Source organism: Anopheles gambiae, chromosome 3 (genome assembly GCF_943734735.2).
Source record: "Anopheles gambiae chromosome 3, idAnoGambNW_F1_1, whole genome shotgun sequence".
In the NCBI taxonomy this organism is placed as follows: Eukaryota; Metazoa; Arthropoda; class Insecta; order Diptera; family Culicidae; genus Anopheles; species Anopheles gambiae.
Genome location: NC_064602.1, coordinates 42651376 through 42664743, shown reverse-complemented (window position 1 = coordinate 42664743; position 13368 = coordinate 42651376). Strand labels below are relative to the sequence as shown.

Below are 13368 nucleotides of genomic sequence, written 5' to 3'. Positions count from 1 at the left end.
AGTACGCATATGGACCCAAAAGCTCCAAAAGCTTATCTGTTTTGTCACGCATGATTTTTAAAAATATGATTGATTTAGCAGACTGCTATTTTACATATTATTGTTTTTGTGACGAGCATTTGAACTATCTTTTGTTTCAATTTATTTTCCAATTTGTGTTATATTGTGTAATCGAAGGTCCCATCATTACGAGTAATTTGTGATATATTCAATTGAAAAACATAAAATAAGTCATTCTATTGATTGACGGGAATATTCAAATAGCAGATAAAAACTGCTTTTCTAAAAAAAATGCAGGGTGTTTTTTATTAAAATACATAAAATATATTCTTGACAATACAAAGATTAAAATCCCACCTAGTTTTAGGCATACATTTTTCGCTACAGGCGACAATACTTACCATTGAACATCGGTCTTCAAAACGAGACCGCTAGTTAGTTTCGAATATCATTAATAATTAAACCAACAACATTTCTTATACAAATACCATCATATAGTGGTAATGGTGGTACCGGGCGTGAGTGTTTTTATTATTGTAATAATGTTTCCTCCATCATGCTCGATCCTGTCGCCTATGTCAAAACATGCCTTCCCATTCTTATTTTGATTTCTGCTAGAATACAAATCTCAATTCTTGTGTTCGAAAATTGCTTGCAAACTAAATAATTATAGTGAAAAAAAAAATACCCAGAAAAACAAACATTAGATATAAAAGTTTGCCGGTTTGCCATTGCATACTGTAGCATTTGCTAGATATTTCCTGTATTTAATGTATGTTGTTGGTCAACAATAGCACATCATTTTATTATACCGTGCTTACACATTTTGAGTTTTACGGCAACCTTATGTTATTACTCACGGAGACATGATAACTTAATTTTAAAATATTAAACACTTTGATACACAAATTACACAATCGTTCAAGTAGAAACACACTGGACCATGTACTGTTGATTAAAATAAAACCTTATCCGCGTTAATCGCCGCGTAAGTCATTCGTATTACGGTTTAAAGAAACCCAAGAGCAAGCTCTTAATCACGTCGCTTGTTTGTTCTGCTTCTCGTCGCGCTCACGACTTTTAATTGTGTCTGTTTGATTCCTCCGCTTAACGCGCTCCATACAATAATTCCATTTTGCTACGTCATCTAGTACATGAGGAAGGTATGGAATAAGGGAAAGGATTCCGGGGAGCAAAGGTGACTCGCTTTGCCGGAGTAGGGATTAAGGTTCTTGTTCTAACACGCATTATACACATCTGAATGGGTTATTCACTCACAACACACACGCAACTCGTAATAAATCTCATCTCACCTTGGCTTATCTACTTAGCTTAACGCTACTTATGTTAAGGGTGTGGTTTTGTGTCATTACATAATAAATTGTTTGTTCCAGGAAGGAAACTTTTCCTATTCGCTTTCCGAGTGTTTTAAAATTATCTTAACAAACTGCAACTCTTTGTTTGTCCATTTCTTCTTAAATATGTAGTTCCCTAATGTTTTTTTTATCTGTTTTGTTTTATGGTTTGTAGCACTCGTTTTCCTCATCTCTTGAGATACGGATTAATCTTTCACTTCCCATTTTATTGCCTCGACTCATGCGTTGAGTGTTAGGTGAGTGTTGCGCCTATTTGTTTGTTTTTCATTGGAAAATGTTCATACTAAATGTTTGTTGTTGTTGTTGTGATCCAAACACAACTGCATGTCTCAACTGCCAAAGTACCAGTCTAATCCCTTAAGCCAGAGGAGCCGGGATGCGGTATGCTTGGGAAAGTCATTTTCCATTGGATTGGGTTTAATTTTGTGTTTCAGGATTGCAATTATGGAGTGCTCATACTAACATCAGCACACAACAACAAAAAGACAAGTTATGCTGGAATGTTTGCCGACTGTGCCGCGGGTGATAAAAGTTTGTTGGCTGGGAAAAACATAAGCTCTAAAAAACATAATTGCAAAGCGGGAAAAACGTTTTCAATCGGACTTGAATTTCAATATGCCACATTTATGCTCGCTTTATTCAACCATGTTCAAGCACTGCAAATACAAAATACTGAAATTCAAAGCGAATAAATTGTATGACATGAAACCAACTTAGTAATATTCTTCTCTAATGTTTGCGCAGCTCAACGTCGAAGCCACACATTCCCGTTTAAAATGCCAAACAAAAGTTGTTTTTCAAAGGTCGTCAATAAAGCGTGCTGATGCAGTCCCCACTGTTTTGACGCCTAAATTAGGCAAGCCGCACAACACCGAGCTACCGTATTAGCTGGCTGCGTTTCGTTTAATCAACCGCGCTCTGAAAGGAAATTTGTCTTCATAACCATGCCACGCCGTCTACCGTTGCGGGCGATAGTGGCTTCATAATGCTATGTTTTGGGCTCTTAAAAACCTCTCTCTCTCTCTTTGATATTGAGGTAATTTTGGATCTCACGCGGTAAGGAAGCGTGCGGCGCGTCGGCTATGTTTATCATTAATTTACTCTCACTTTCCGCTTTACGCTTGATGCGCAACGCACAATCCTTTTTTCTTTTCAACGCTACTGTTTTCACCCTCATGATGTGTGATGGGTTGATTTCACGTGAGAAGCAAAGTGAGGAGAAGTGGAGAAATGAGATAGAGAAACTGGCAGCGAAACGGGACCATAACGGTAGAGGTGAATATTTATCATGGTAATTAATTATACCTCAACTTTCGGCGCGTCAGTACTTCTTAGCAAAAGCGGAAAGGGAGCTTTTTTTGGTTTAAAAAAAGGAGCAGGGTGGCAATTTCGAAATTAAGCAACCCGCTCAATATTTGGGCAAGGAAAACCCCGGGGAACGCAGATCAACGTCGAAAGCGAGTGAATTAATATTTTGATAAATTTAATTCCCCATACCGGTAGTGAAGCAGGGCGACGAAGTACGCTGGGATCACATTTGGAATTCATTAGCAAATCCAAGAGCTTTCCCTTTGCATCCGGAAGTCAATGGGAAAACAACGGCAACGAGCTTCTGGGTGGGGTGGAGGTTGGAACCAGTTGAGTTTGATAAATTTGCGTATGGATCGCGGAACTTTGCTGGAAGCGGGAAGGAATTCGTGCGAAGCAAATTCCACGCATTCATCCCGTCATGCCGGCCTGCATTACCTGTGATGGAAGTTTAGAGCAACAATTTTTGATATTCTAAGCTCCGAATGTAGCTCTTTGTTGCTGGTGCGTAGACGATTACGCTTTTATATTTAAAAGCTGGCCGTGGGAGATGGTTTACAGCGCAATGATAATGATGGTGGAAGTTATGAGCGGTTTATTTTAAGCTGATCTGACACTGGATACAAATTGTTAATGCAGAAGTGTGGAATGCATGGGGCTGTCAAAGAATGATTTGACCCGCGGGAGTGAAATTATTCGCCTTTCGTCGAGATCGGGTGGATGATAAGACATTTTAATACTTTTTTTTACTAAAAGCGTACTACTGTCTATCACATTGTATACTTTTCCGGGTGGTTGATAAGTAGATAAAAAATCATTTTTTAATCAAGTTGAGCCGAAAAGTGGAAAAAGGAGTGTCGTTTTAAAACGAAATCATTTTGTTCTCGAAATCATCAATGATAAATCAGAAGGAATGGTAAAAAAATTGCAATATTTTTATCTTCTTCATGCTGCCATAATATAAATTTGATGCAAAATATTAACCTTGATTGTACGCCATCAAAACCATGCTATTACCAAGCTTCATCCGTAGTTGACACACTTTCTTGACCGAAAATGGCAGCCTTATCTGTTCCCGCCCAAACAAACCGTGCGAAATGCGGCCAGCTTTAAGCACGATTAATGATTTTGCGTGGAAACGATTTGTTCCTCTCAATTTGCTTCTAAATGTGCGTTTGCCCGTAGCATCGGTAAGGGCGTGTCGGTTAAAGGGGACTGGCAGAATGTGTGAACCACACCCTCCAGACGATTCTCATTTACAGCAACGATGACACTAATGTTGCTTTATGAGTGTGTTTTGGGTGAATGGATATGGCTGCGCAGAGGAAGGGCGAATATCTTTCGGTTTGGGGACATTGTATTTTGCTGTTGTTGTTATTGTTGCTATCGGTTTGATGTCAAGTCAAGTCAATTGAATCAAACGGCTAGACTGCAATGAAGAACATCCTGAAAAAGTGTTGTCAACATGGTTATAAATATGAACGGTTGTAATGTAAGCGGTGACAAATGCACGATAACATAAAGCAAAGAGAGCTCGTGTTTGGATGGTTGTTGGCTGCCCTACGAGTACCTTTGGTTATGGAACCACATTTCCATGTTACGATCATGGAGCAAGTGAGCATGAAATCCAGCGACGTGCAAATATTGTCCAAATACTTCACAGCACCTGTATCGGCCTGTGTACAGGACCATAAGAATCCTTCCCTGTTAGATCAATGGATTCAAAAGGGTGAATCGATAGTTCGCCAACGCTTCGGTAAGCTAGATTCACGCCAGAGCTCACCGTTTTGTCTCTGATTTATGTAACACGTTTGTACATGCCACTAGTAATAAATGTGCTCCACTCGCACCATCGAGCAAATAAATAGAAAAGTGCTTTTAATCCCAAAATAAAACGCAATGATAGAAGGATTGCAATACTCCCGTTTACACATTCCCTCGGCGGTATGCACAATACCTGAATACGACCATGGCACACAACAACAAAAGGGGGAAAAAAAGGGCAAATTTCCCCGTGTTTTGAAACCGGGTACGCAGTTCGGCTATGCGGTTAGAAAATAAAAACAAACAGCACCCATGCCCCACTGGCCAGCTTTGCGGGATTGTATATGGAAAAATAAAAAATTGGCTGAGCAAAAAAGCTACTGTTCTTGTTGCCTTGTAGCTCTCATTCACTCTTTCTACTCCATCATCATCATCACCATCGTCGTCGTCCTCACCGATGTCGACAGGAAAGCTTAAGCTCGATTCGCCCTGGCAACCCACCGTTTGTGGTTACTCTGTCGGAGTTTTATGTTGACAAGGTGGCACAAAATTCCAATAGAATCGGCAGCATGCGATTTTTTCGTTCTGTAAGTTACTAAGCTGCAGAGTTTTGGAAGCCCGGGAAAACAAACCAAAAGGGCAATTTTTACTACATGCTCTGTGTCATTTATATTTTACGACAGTATCGCCAACATCCCGAACGCGGTTGCCCTTTTATTTTCTCTCTCTCTCTCTCTCTCTCTCTCTCTCCCTCTCTCTCTCTCTCTCTCTCTCTCTTTCTCTCTCTCTGTTCATAGATCAACGCGTGAATTGGCTTTGAGCAGGATTTTATTTCCATACCGCGGCCTAAATGGGTTCGCTGTGGTTTGATTGTATCTTTTTGGGTGTTTTTAGTTATTGCAACGCCGTTGCGCTTTACTGTCCAATAGCGTATTGCGTAAATTGATTGCGTTTTCAAAAGAATGTGCATGTCATTGTGATTATTTTTGCGCTAGTTTTGCTGCTGACAGATTCTATTACACGCTTAGCAAACTGGCGATTACAAATTTTGTGGTTGAATAGAGAAATCAGGCACATTGAATTTACAGAAAAAAAGGCTCTTGACGGACTGGAATTGGCTTTTGTTACTGCTAAAATCCGATCACGATGGCATGGAAAGGTTATTACGGTTTCTGTTCTCATCGTGCAACGGTACAGCTTCCTGCCAGGTGAACGAGGCTGTAATCCCGACACAAACCCACAAACCTCAGTACGTAGGGGATGCGATGGTAGTAAAATTATAAACCCATCATGATGTGTCATCGTGACACGGTGTCATCGAGCCGTGGAGGAGCCGGCTAGAGAGTAGAACGGCTTAAACAAACGGCGCTTGCCGGAGCACGAAACCCTCCCCTGGGGCATCTGTTGAGCCACAACTGGCACTGGAGCAGTGGGAAATCTAACCAGGTTTTCCCCAAAACCTAACATCATTAATCTCGAGTGCGGATCGCACGCTCAGCGGCACAAGCTTTCCAGTTAGATGGAACTGACGATGTAGGTTTTTGCCAGTTAACAAAAGAATTATTCGACACAAAACTCCCCTGATACCCGTACCCGCAAGACCGTCAAATCTCTTTCCTGAGGAAATACGGAGTGCGTATGTATGTGTGTGTCTGTGTTTGTTTGTATGTGTGTTTATGCTGTGGTGATTGTGAAGTATGTACAAATCGGATTCACCGTCAATAAAACGTGCACACGTCACGCCACACCTGTTTGCAGGGCGACACCACATCACCCTGTCGTCGGTTCGTTGAATCTTTCTAATCTGTCAACCTCATCGGTTAAAACCCGCACGATTATTAATTAATAACTAATCACGTGCCCTCATCCACTCGCGGACGCGTTTTCTCGGATCATCGTACGGAGAGATAAAAGGGCGTAAGGGCTTACTTCCTTAATGAATAAAATTCACCTGTCGCACGAAACCGCATCCGGGTGGACCGGCAGGAACCGTTCCGGATGGGAGTTATTTACAGTGGGAGAGGAAAAAGGGAAATTACTTCATCCGTCCGTTCACCATCCTAGAGTACCGGTTCAGTACGCTTTCTTAGGATGCTTTTCGGTGTAAAGGGTTTCGCGGTGGAGCCGCTGCTCGTCGGTACGCTCGCAGGCTGTACGTCGGCACATTGCGATATGCTGCTGATGGTGACGGTTCGCGTTACTGGCCCATCGGTGACGGATAGTGAGTCCCGCGAACCGCCAGCATTGCTGGCCGGGAGCTCGATCAGCGCGACGGTTTCTGCGACCGTATCGGGCGTGCTGGACGGCAGCAGTCCGTCCGCACCGATGCGGATCGCTGGCTCCGTTCGTTAATCGAATCGTTCGATGCTGGCAGGGGCCAGCTTGCCGGGTGGTGGTGGCGGGGGTGGGATGCACATTTCGTCGATCGTGCAGACACGCTCGTTGTACGGGAACTTGAAGTTGATCTCGCTACCCGTCGTTATGACCGGCGTTTCGCCGTTCTTCTCGAGGATTGTGTCTAGAGAGGCGGGGGAGATGATTAAGATTGTTAATCAACTTTATCCTGTTGTTTGTGATAGCAAATCTTATGACCGGAGTGCGTCGAATGACAAGATCATGAAAAGAAAATATCTCTGAATAAGAATCTATAATTTGTTAAAATAAATCAAGAATCAAGAAAGAAAAAATGTAATAAAATAGAAGCGTATCTCACTATAGCACGACACATTAGTGATGTGCTCTCTGCAGCGCATCCACGACTCTGATCTGACTCCGGATATGGTTTTTAGTACAATTCCAGCTCCGGGAATCTCGGAATCACTAAGTCTGCCCGGACTCGGATTTATCCGGAGTCGGAATCGACGGAAGTCGGAGTCCTTCTGAAGTTGGCAGGAGTAGTCCGGAGTCGGGCGGAGTCAGAGTCGCTCGGAGTTGAAGTCAGTCAAAACCATTACATTTCGTGGTGTTTCTTTCTTCCTTCGCTTTACACATGCACTTCTTAAACGGGTCTTTCTTTCTAAGAATAGCCACCAGATAAAAAAGGAGTAGAAGATGAAATGCTTGACCACAGTGTCTCCCGTCGACTCTGGACGGCCCCAACTCGAGTCGATTTCGACTTCGGGCGACTCCGTTCGACTCCGGGCAATTCTGTACGTCTCCAGACGACTCTGAGTGCTTCCGGACGGACAATTTCATACGATTCTGGATAATGCAGGCCCCGGATAATTTTCCGGAGCCGGTTCCAAAATTTTCGGAGTCAGGTCGAAGTTGATTCCGCATTTTACCCATCACTAGTACACATAACCCACGCTTTGATCAAATTGACATGTTTTGCGGTATATCATTTTGATCCTACCATTTTAGCTGAATCTTTCTACAGCAATGAACAATTTACCATAAAATTACTTCCTGGAAATGGAAAATTGAAGCGTACGAAACGGAAACCCTCCCCACGGAGCTAGTATAATTTTCTGCCCGACTACTTAACTATCGTATCACTCACTGCCTGCTGGTAAGTCCCCCTAAGTTCATACCCATTTCTGCGTCATGCCCCCACTTACCTCGTTTATCCTCGTGCGTGTAATAGCGCGCCCGGTGCCTCGAGAGACAGAGCGCCGTGGACACGACGATGATGGCGAGTATGATGAATATTATCAGTCCACAGGCAGCCAGTATGCTAACACTGCCCGCTAGAAGATGGAAAAGGGGTGGCGGGGGGGGGGGGGGAGAAGGGGGAGAAAAAAGGAACATTAAAGCATATGTAAAAGCTATCGCAAGAGATTGGGAAACCATCCCTGCCACAGTGCACGGTGGATGCACCCTTACCTTGCTCGAGAAAGTTGTGCGACGTGCTGGCGGCATCATGATCCTCGTCCACAATTACCTCCATGCAATCCTCCACCCCGTCCTGGTGGAGGCCATCGATGCGCACCTCGCGTAATCGTTCAGGTAGGAAGCATCGGGGAAGTTCCTGCCAGCGAAGGCCTTCTTTGAGCTGGAAAAAGTGGGACGGAAAGGGAAGCCAGGTATTATAGATGGTTAGTGCACTTCAGTGCACAGGAGGCGAGAGTGAGACCGGATTTAAGTGCTAGCTGTCAGTCAATGTATGTGTATGCTCCAGTATGGCGAGAAGAGTATGATGCGCTAATCCGAGTCTCGTTTTGTTGGAGAAGATAATCCACCCGCCCTGAGATAGTTCATCCATAAATGTTACCTACCTTTTTTGTTTGCGTTATGAGCGGTCCCATGTGACACCAGTCGCATATCAGTGGGTTATTTTCCAGCTTGACGTCGCCGATCCGGGCTAGCTGGGTTGCGTACCGTTCCGGGATGCCGTTTAGCTGATTCCGGGAGAGGTCCAAAAACTGAGCAAAAGATAGATGGATGGGAAGAAATAGAAAGAATTGGTTCAGAATGTGAGGCGCTACCTATTACATGCGCTCGAAGCAGTTGACAGTGAAGATGTACAGCATCGAGTGGCTTCTCGTGTCAGATTTTCATGGCAACTCGCTGTTGGTTGAAATGAGCTTGACAGGTTGCACTGGATGCGATGCAATCGTCGAATCGGTTTGCGCGATCATAGCCGAGCTGACAGGTTTAGAAATTGGCCCGTACGTTGAGTTGAATGGATTTCTTTGAACTGAACCTTGCTCACTGCAAAAGGGATTTCAGTTTTCCATTCCATTGATTGTAAACACATACACAAGGTTAGATCGTTTGAAATGCATTTTTACGGCCGGATTAGTCTTATTTTTCGGTGAAACAGATTTTACACCAAATTTTTTTCACCCGCTCTCACTTGATCCTTGACACGGGGAAGGAATTCAAATGCAGTACCTTCGTTTCGTGCTTTCGGTGAAGTTCGTTTTTTGAAACGTGTTTATTTCTCCAAGGTACAGGCTTTGACTCAAAAAAAAAAAAACGCTTCTAGAGCAAAGTGCTTGGCATCTCGAAAAGCTCAAAAAGCAATTTCTTTACCACCGCGTGTGACTACTGCTCTCCCTGCAATGCACAGTGAATGCCGTGAATCGCATTACCACCTGAAAGTGGCACTTTCGAGTGAAACACGACTTGCCGTCGTGCATGCCGAAATGCAGTACCGATGTTTATCTTGTGGTGTATGTGGTATGCGCCCGCTACACTGCAAGGTATAAATCAAACATTTCATTTTGCAGGCGAGATATTTATTTAGCCTTTTTCGCTTTCTCTCCAGCGCTCTTGTTTCGATAAAGCTCGTTTTTCACAGTGTATGTATGCCTATTTACCCTGCAAAATTGGTTTGCCCGGCGGTAGCAGACGCTGGTTGGCTTCCTAATTCCTGTACCACAAACCGCAGCATATGAAGCTGAGCTGTTTTTCCTCCCTGTTTTCACAGTGCATGGGACAATGGGAAGGGGGAAAAATAATACACAAAATAAATGCAATAACACAATTCCTTTCGGTAAATCATAACATCTACCGACACAATAGGTCGGCTGATTGAGAAGCTGGTAGCTGGTTTTGGGCAAACCACGTGTCTTGGAAGAGCATGCACCGGTGTAATCAAGCGATGGGAGGCGCAGAAAGAGAAAACGAATCAAATACTAGTTTAGATTTCGGTTTCTTTCATTCGCTAGCTTTCCTGACGCTCATGTGCTTTTTTCGTGAGATTTCGGTACGATTTAGTACGATAAGGCAGTGATGCACTTCGAAAGCAAACCAGAGGGTGGTTCGGCCAATAAAGGGTGAAGCCATAAACATGCTCAAATTGTGTATTTTCTTAATAAACTGTTTCAATTTATATTTTTGGTTTTGGAATTAGTAAAAAAACTCCTTAACGATTTTAGATAGCTTTACGTGAAATAAGCTAGGTAAAGCATTAAATGTATAAATGAAATTGTGAATGTAGTTACAGTCAATTTTCTCTTATTTTAGTGCCAACGGAACTCTCAAATAAGAGGGAAATTCAAATTACAGTGTTAGGAAGTGAATAGACGCGTTTCAACGAAACGATTTCTGATTGTAAACTCCTGTCATTCGGCGTCAAGGGTTTGGCGAATCTTATTCGTGCAATTTTTGCCATCCACCCCAGGCTGGATGGCACGAATCTATGCCTGTAAGCTTTAGGCAGATGCAAAGAAAACTGTTTCTTTTGTTATTGAAACCTAGTTTTGTGATCCCTGCGCATGGGAGAACAATCGTTTAAAGGTTATTAATTATTTTCATACGGTAACAAAACAAATGTTAATGTTCGAACGTTAATAAAATCGCCATTTTCGGATCCACAGAAGAATCGTGTCATGAAAATGCAAAACTATTTACGAATCTGTTTTGAGAGTGAAAGGGGAAAGATTGGCCATCAAACAATCATTCCGTGGCATTTCATACAAACTAGACAGAGATAGAACATTTAGTATGCAGCCTTGACTGTTGCTTTAAAAAAAACTACAAGCACGATTGCAAATTGGAGCATACATCATTCCATAAACATGGCAACACTCAATACAAAAAAGAGGGACACAAATTTCAAAGGTTTTCCAAGCAAGAGGAACAAAAATGTACTGGAAATGAATGGACTGTCAAAATGTTTAAACTAGAGGGTAAAATACCACTGTTTTCATTAGAAAAATAACATTATTCGGGACTTTCAAGTCATCTTAGATTGATTGTGCCAATTTTAAGGGGTACGAATTTTGAATGAAGCACCCTGTGAAAGCCCAGAACCGCGAATATTGGTTGATAGCTCATACTCAAGCACCACAAGCTGCTATACTTCCGTTTCGTTCAATCGGATGGTACACACAAAAGCATGTGCCGTGTGGGAAGTTGTCTGTAAATGGGCGCTATGAAGGGTGGTGTAAATTTGCTGTTCGAGATACGATCCATTCATTTTTTGTATCATACATCTGTACATCGTGGAGTCGTGTTTTGCATGCAATGGCACTGTTCACAGCACAGATTGCACTGTTACCGTTCGAAACAGTCGGAAAAGAAAATTGATCTGTGGGTAGAAAACATCGCCAGTAGATGGAGGAACTGAATCACTCATCGTCCGTGGAAGCGCTCCTTTTGCGTAGTGCAGGTATTTTATCATTGTGAATGATATGTAGTAGTTGCGAAGGATATACAATTACCCTTGTTAATGTTGAAGCACAATCTTGAAATGCACTTGCAAAAAGGAAATGGAAAGAAATGAGCCTTTTCTATAAATCTCATGCAAGGGCTAGCCATCATTATTGAAAAATGAATATTCATGAACAGTATCGGAACATTTGTATGGAAGCAGAAGCATGTTTTCTACCCTGTCCATAGAGTAACACTTACCTCCAGCTGGTTCAGCGGTTCGATGATTTGCAACGTGAAGTTATCGATATGATTTCCGGACAGATTGAGTGCGCTAAGGTGCCGAAATGGACTGAACAGGTTCAGTGGTAGTGTGCCCATATCGGCCACCATCAGGCCGGTGATGTTTTTTATAACCTGCGAATACAAAGGATAGCAAAAAAAAAAGATTAGGTTCATATGTGGAATGCCTACTGGTGCATATATTTGCACATTTCGTATCGTAAGCATCCTGCTCAAAGGTAAGGTCTGTTTATAGATCCTCGATCCTCGAGAGCATCTCCGAGCTTGAATGATTGATTGCGGATAATGTTTCTTATAGTGTACCACACCATTCCCAACGTACATTTATCGTATCTTCCATTTCGCCCAGATCCAGCTGTATATTGCCGCTAATGTTGAGCGTCTGCAGGTTGCGAAGTGGCCGAAAGCAGACCGGCTCAATGTGGGACAGCTTGTTGTACGATGCATCCAGAAAGGTAAGGTTGGCAAGATTCTCGAACGCTCGGTCAGCAATCTTGGCCAACCGGTTGCGGGAAATGTCTGTGGTTGAAAAGAAAAAGGGTAAATATTGGTAAATTTATTAGACACATCAAAAAGGGCCCGTTCCGCATAAGCCCACACTGCCATTAGGGTAATTTTTGAGCGTTTTTGATCGTTGAGCTCTTTTCACTTACCCAACAGTGTTAGTCCTTTCTGGTGTATGAATAATTCATCGATGATCACCGACAGCTGGTTGCCGTCGAGGCGCAGTGTTTGCAGATGCCGCAGGTCTTTAAATTCTTCTTTGTCAAGAAATTTGATCTGCAAATTGTTGCGTAATGGAATGAATGAGTTTGGAAAGTTCAGCCAAGTGGTAAATGTATTTTGCACATACCTGGTTCTGTCCCAGATCCAGCTCCGTCAGATGGGATAGGATATTGTATATTTGGGGATTGATGTTGGACAGGCGACATCCTCGCACTCGTAGTATTTTTAAATCCTGAAAAATAAGGATTACAAATATATGTTTATTTTTCCCAGATTATGTTAAGATTTTAGCTATACGGTTTAATCATACCTGTACATCTTTGAACACTTCCGGTGGCAGATCGTCGATGGAATTGTAGCTAAGGTCCAGATGTTTTAGCTTGGCGAGATGCAGAAACAACCGTTGATTGAACTCGGTAATGGAATTGTCTATCAAGTGTAGAGTTTTAAGCTCCTATGACAACAAAAGAAAGGTTTTTAGCTTCCATAGCAAACATAAACTATACGCAGAAATCCAACTTACCTTCAAATGAGCAAACGTTCCACTAGCGATATTGTCCAGCCGGTTGCGCGATAGATCCAGCTCGATCAAATTATCCTGCCCGCGGAAGTTCTCCATCGCCAGCTGGGTAATGTTGTTGCGCGACAGATCAATCGTCTTCAGCCGCACCAAGCCCCAGAACGACCGATCGCCAACCGACGGTACGTTTGCATCGATGATGCGTAATATTTCCAGCTTTTTGAAGTACTGGAACTGTGGTCCCACGTTGATTGGATGGCGCGTGTTCGAGATGACAAGCACCTCGATGTCCGGTTCGAAGGAGGGCAATGGAGGATTTATCCACTCCAC

The 13368-nt window shown here is 42.8% G+C and overlaps 1 protein-coding gene across 4 annotated transcripts in view; it reads right to left on the bottom strand.

Annotated features, from left to right (window-relative positions):
- Positions 1 to 4683: 4683 nt before the first annotated feature.
- LOC1279182 (leucine-rich repeat-containing protein 15) overlaps positions 4684 to 13368 on the bottom strand; it is a 164636-nt gene continuing 155951 nt past the window's right edge. For all 4 annotated transcript variants that reach the window (XM_061662138.1, XM_061662139.1, XM_061662135.1 and 1 more), the window contains exons 6-15: positions 13042 to 13367; positions 12829 to 12972; positions 12646 to 12750; positions 12446 to 12572; positions 12115 to 12311; positions 11751 to 11906; positions 8666 to 8812; positions 8274 to 8442; positions 8009 to 8137; positions 4684 to 6966 (exon numbers count right to left, since the gene is read on the bottom strand). In XM_061662138.1, coding sequence (XP_061518122.1) covers positions 6797 to 6966; positions 8009 to 8137; positions 8274 to 8442; positions 8666 to 8812; positions 11751 to 11906; positions 12115 to 12311; positions 12446 to 12572; positions 12646 to 12750; positions 12829 to 12972; positions 13042 to 13367 — 1670 coding nt within the window. In that variant the 3' untranslated portion in view covers positions 4684 to 6796. The remainder of the gene's footprint in view (positions 6967 to 8008; positions 8138 to 8273; positions 8443 to 8665; positions 8813 to 11750; positions 11907 to 12114; positions 12312 to 12445; positions 12573 to 12645; positions 12751 to 12828; positions 12973 to 13041; position 13368) is intronic.